Consider the following 5,255-nt stretch of genomic DNA (forward strand, 5'->3'; position numbering starts at 1 on the left):
CTAAGTTTCTATTTCTGTTTGCAAATAAGTACATTTGTATCATTTTTTAAGATTCCACATATAAATGATAGTGTATGACACTTCTTTTTCTCTGTCTGGCTTTCTTCACTTAGTGTGATAATCTCTAGTTGCATCCATGTTGCTGAAAATGCATTATTTCATTATTTTTTACGATTGAGTAGTATTCCATTGTATGTAAGTACCACATCTTAATCCATTCATCTGTTGATGAGCATTTAGGTTGTCTACACATCTTGGCTATTGTGAATTGTGTTGCTATGAACATAGGGGCACATGTACCTTTTCAAATTTACAGTTTTCTCCAGATATATGCCCAGCAGTATTCAGTATGATACTGTACTTCAACTCTATTTTTAGTTTTAAAGTAACGTCCATACTATCCTCCACAGTGGTGTTTTCATGAACTTATATTCCCACCAAGAGTGTAGGAGGGATCCCTTTTCTCCACATCCTTTTCAGCAGTTATTATTTGTAGACATTTTGATGATGACCATTCTGACTGGGGTGGGCTGATACCCCACTGCAGTTTTGATTTGCATTTCTCTAATAATCAATGCCTTTTTTTTTTTTGTCTTTTTGTGCCACACCTGCAGCATATGGAAGTTCCCAGTCTAGGGGTCAAATTGGAAAACTGGAGCTTCATCTACCAGCCACAGCAAGGCTGGATCTGAGCCATGTCTCTTGGCAAAGCTGGATCCTTAATCCACTGAGTGAGGCCAGTGATCTAGTCTGCATCCTCATGGATACTAGTCAGGTTTGTAACTGCTGAGCCATGATGGGAACTCTAACAATTAATGGTATTGAGCATCTTCTTCTCTCATTTTTTTGGCATTATGATGAAAAGTACATTACTGATGAGAAAGAACTTAGTCCCTGATGAATACCTTTCAAAGGCGGGCCCACCATTCTGGCTTCCCTCTCTGTGAGAGAATTCTCTCAGGACCCATCCCAGCTATATTTGTTGGTTTAATCCATGAAAAATAAAGATAAAGATAAGCTACATTTTTTTTCTCGTATTTGTTCTCCTTTTTATTTTGAGTCAGTGATCTTAACAGTGTAAGAATGCAATCCACATTGCAGAAAAACATCACAAAAGATTTGCTTCTTTTCAATAATTTTGCTTCCTCATGAATGAATACTATAGTACATAGAGAAGAGGCTTTAATAAAATGGGAAGAACAGCCTCTTGAGAATATATTTCATATTTTATTTATTTATCCTCAACACTCATCTCTTTAAGATAACTTTCTTTACATCATTTTTTTCAATTTTCTACTGAAACGAGAAACTTTATGTAAAATATGAATTTTATGGAAAACATGCACATGTTAGTTGACAGCTCTGGCACAGTTTATTTTGACCATTCCTCTGCCTTCTAAAATCTATCAGTCAACCTTTCTATTAGCCTCCAATTTTCTCCAAAAAGTCAATAATGTAACTGGAACAAATTGATTTTTAACATATTTTTATAGCCCCAATAAGTCTTAAAATAACATTATAATTACTGAAACCATAGCAATGACAACACCAAAAATTGTAAGAAACATTATGAGACATTTTATATCTTATATATAATTTTTCTTACTGCAATTATATAACTTATAAATATATTTATTTATACAAAATTATAAATTTTATTATTTTAAGATTGTAAAAGACACTTATGTAGTATGTCATTTTTCATTTTTTTTGTTTTTTTTGAAAATTTTATGATAGATTATTGAATAATAAACCACTATGCTGCCCAAACTCATCATTCTAAGTAAGCCTCTTCAATCTTTTTTTGTATCCACTTCCCCATTTATAAAATTAGATGAAAAGTTACTTCTTTTTTCTACTTCTCACTGTATTTTATATAAGGACATTTTATGGTCATTATAGCAAAAAACTAAATAAATATAATGCAGGCTTGTTTGTTCAATTTTTTTTTTTTGTTTTTAGGTCTGCCCCTGTGGCATATGGAAGTTCCCAGGTTAAGGATCAAATTGGAGGTACAGCTGCTGGCACATCCGCACCCACAGCAATGGGGGATTTGAGCCAACATCTGTTTCCTATACCATAGTTCATGGCAATGCCACACAGTAAATCCACTGAGAAAGGCCAGGGGTTGAACCTGCATTCCTTATGTATACTACACGGGTTCCTTACCTCTGAGCCACAACCAGAATTCTGCAAACTTGTTTAAATATGTATTTTCTCTTTTTTCTTTTGGCGCTATCTTTCAATTGTCCCATGTGCCTTCTATCTTTCATATGTGTTGATCTTTATATTTCTAATTAGATGTACCTGTTTCTGAAAAGACAGAAAATTCTCTGTGAAAGATCTTAGAATTCTCTGCTAGTATTCAAATCTACAAAATCCAAAGTAAGCAAAAGAGAGAAGAAAGGAAGGAAGGTAGGAAGGAATAAGGCAAGGAAGGGAAATAATAAAAATCTGAATTCATTGTGTTTCAGAAGTATAAGCAAGAATCACTTCTGGTTTTAGCAAAGAAACATTGTGCCACTAAGAGTATACATCACCTTAGGGACAAAAATATAATGTTATTGTGTAAAAGGATGATGCTTTTGTCAGGATCCGAAGTCTTTCTCCTAAGATAACAAAGACAGATACATATGTACATATTATTTTTCTGTAATTGATAAATTAAATGATCATTAAAAAATAAAATGAGAACATGATTGAACAAATTTCACTCCAGGTAAAACCTTAAGTAGATGATAATATCTGAAATTTCATCCACTAAGGGAGGCAACTTTCAACAGCAATAAGCTGATAATAAATCCAGAAAGGAAAGGTTCTTATTTCCAGGTATTTTCTTAGAATCTCCATTTTCCCAAAGCACACTCGGTGTGAATAGCTGCACTATTTGCAATTAAGCCAGTCTGAAAAAGACTAACCAATCAGACTGAACTCTTCTCCGAATAGACTTTTTACAACTAGTAACCTCTTTAAGTTCACTGATGCTCTCTTTATAAAATATTGGGAGCAATATGATATGAAAGGAATTTTCTGGTTCCTACTTATTTTCACTAAAACACATATCCTGATCATTAATTTATTTTATGTTTACCATGTTTCCAGTTCCACATACGTCTCAGCTATGAAGAGTGAATTTAATAGGAACTACTCAGAGGTGACTGAGTTTATTCTGTTAGGTTTCAGAACTCCTCCAAAGTTACAGATCCTCCTGTTTCTGGTGTTCTTGCTGATCTACATGGTCACTGTGGTGGGAAATACCAGCATGATAATTGTCATAAAGATGGACTCCAGACTTCAGACGCCTATGTATTTCTTCCTCAGAAACTTGTCCTATTTAGACCTCTGCTACGCCACGGTCACTGCCCCCAAAACTTTAGCCAACCTCTTGTCAAGTGAAAAGAAAATTTCTTACAATGGCTGTGCAGTACAATTTTTCTTCTTTGCCCTGTTTGTCACAGCTGAGGGCTTCCTTCTAGCTGTTATGGCATTTGATCGATTCTCAGCTATTTGCTCCCCGCTCCTGTATCCTACGCACATGTCTCAGAAAGTCTGTGTTCAGTTGGTAACTGGATGCTATATCTGTGGCTGTATCAACTCCATAATACAAACAGGTTTCACCTTCAGTTTGCGTTTTTGTGTAGAAAACAGACTGGACCACTTTTTCTGTGACGTCCCAGCCCTCCTCAAGATCTCTTGTGTCGAAACCTTTGTGAATGAGGTTGTACTGTTTCTTCTCTCCGCTCTCATCATCATCACCACCACAACAGTCATTCTGCTTTCCTATGTGTACATCCTCTGCACTGTCTTAAGGCTTCCTTCAACCCATGGCAGGAGTAAGACCTTCTCCACCTGTGGCTCCCATATAGCGGTGGTGAGTCTGTTCTATGGGACTGTGTTCTTCATGTATGGCCAGCCTGGGGCCATCTCCTCGCCAGAGAAAAACAAGGTTGTGGCTGTGCTCTACACACTTCTAATACCCATGCTCAATCCTCTAATATACAGCCTCAGAAACAGAGATGTGAAAGAGGCTGTGAAAAGAATATTACACAGGAAATGATTCCCTCACTGATATTTGTAAAACTATTATCATTGGACAAGGTTTGTTTTTGAAGGTTCTTAGTTACTCTTGTTTTTGTAAAATGACTACATCAAACATATTTATACATACAGCAACACATAGTTTTCTAAGTTTTAGAAATTGTAATTCTATAATATAGGTACAGAAATCATTATTTTACTTGCTTAGAATGTGTGAAAATACTGCATGTTCTCAAACTATGTTTGATAATGTGTTAAATATTTTCATTTCAATTTTACTGAAGAACTAAATAGCAAGAGCTTCTCTTACTTATTAAAATAACATATGTGAAATATTCTTTACCTTTTTTATTATAGAAAGCAAGTAATCTGATATATGTTTGGACAAGATGACAGCTCCATTGTGTAAGTGGCAAAATGGAATATTAACAGTTGGTTACATGGGACACTTTTTTTTTTTGCTTTTTAGTACCACATTCTTGGCATATGGAATTTTCCATTCTAGGGGTCGAATCAGAACTGTAACTGCTGACCTACACCACAGCCACAGCAACTTGGGATCCAGGATACCTCTGCAACCTACACCAAGCTCATGGCAATGCTGGCTCCTTAACCACTGAGCGAGGCCAGAGATCGAACCCGCATTCTCGTGGATCCTATTCAAGCATTAACTGCTGAGTCACGAAGGGAACTGCCTATAACACTTTTGAAAAAAGGTCTATCCTTTCTCAAAGTTCCAGGTTGTGCACTCTGAGTATTATCATTCATAAAGTTACTACTCCTATAAAAATGGGGCCCATAATATAGTATCTGAAGATCAGTTCTTCACATGGAAAATATGTGTCAATAGCATCCCAAGTTTTATTTCCCCTTTTCTTAACAAAAAATTATATATTTTATTATAATAAAAGCTGATGCATAAAAATCAGGTACTCTATCAAAAATATCATTTTAATTACTATTTTCAAATGAAGAAATTGAGACTGAATAAGTTGGTGTAGCCAAAACTCTACACCAGTAAGGATTTAGAATTGTAACTACCCAAATAAACCTTTAAAAGCACATGGTATACTCCAAAAATATAGTCTCATAACCTAGAAACCATTTCTGAATGGACATATTGATACGGAGCCAGTCTGGGAAGTGTAACAAATCTGACCATTCCCCTTTTATGATATACATAGGTATTTTCTGTGTTTCTACTTCAACATGTTAAT

The 5,255-nt window shown here is 35.3% G+C and overlaps 1 protein-coding gene across 1 annotated transcript; it reads left to right on the plus strand.

Annotated features, from left to right (window-relative positions):
- On the plus strand, positions 3,071-4,138 carry LOC106510297 (olfactory receptor 12-like). Its single transcript, XM_013997599.2, has one exon. It carries the CDS (start codon positions 3,122-3,124, stop codon positions 4,055-4,057), a length of 936 nt encoding a protein of 311 aa, XP_013853053.1. The 5' UTR covers positions 3,071-3,121; the 3' UTR covers positions 4,058-4,138.

Source organism: Sus scrofa, chromosome 5 (assembly GCF_000003025.6).
Source record: "Sus scrofa isolate TJ Tabasco breed Duroc chromosome 5, Sscrofa11.1, whole genome shotgun sequence".
Classification (NCBI taxonomy): Eukaryota; Metazoa; Chordata; class Mammalia; order Artiodactyla; family Suidae; genus Sus; species Sus scrofa.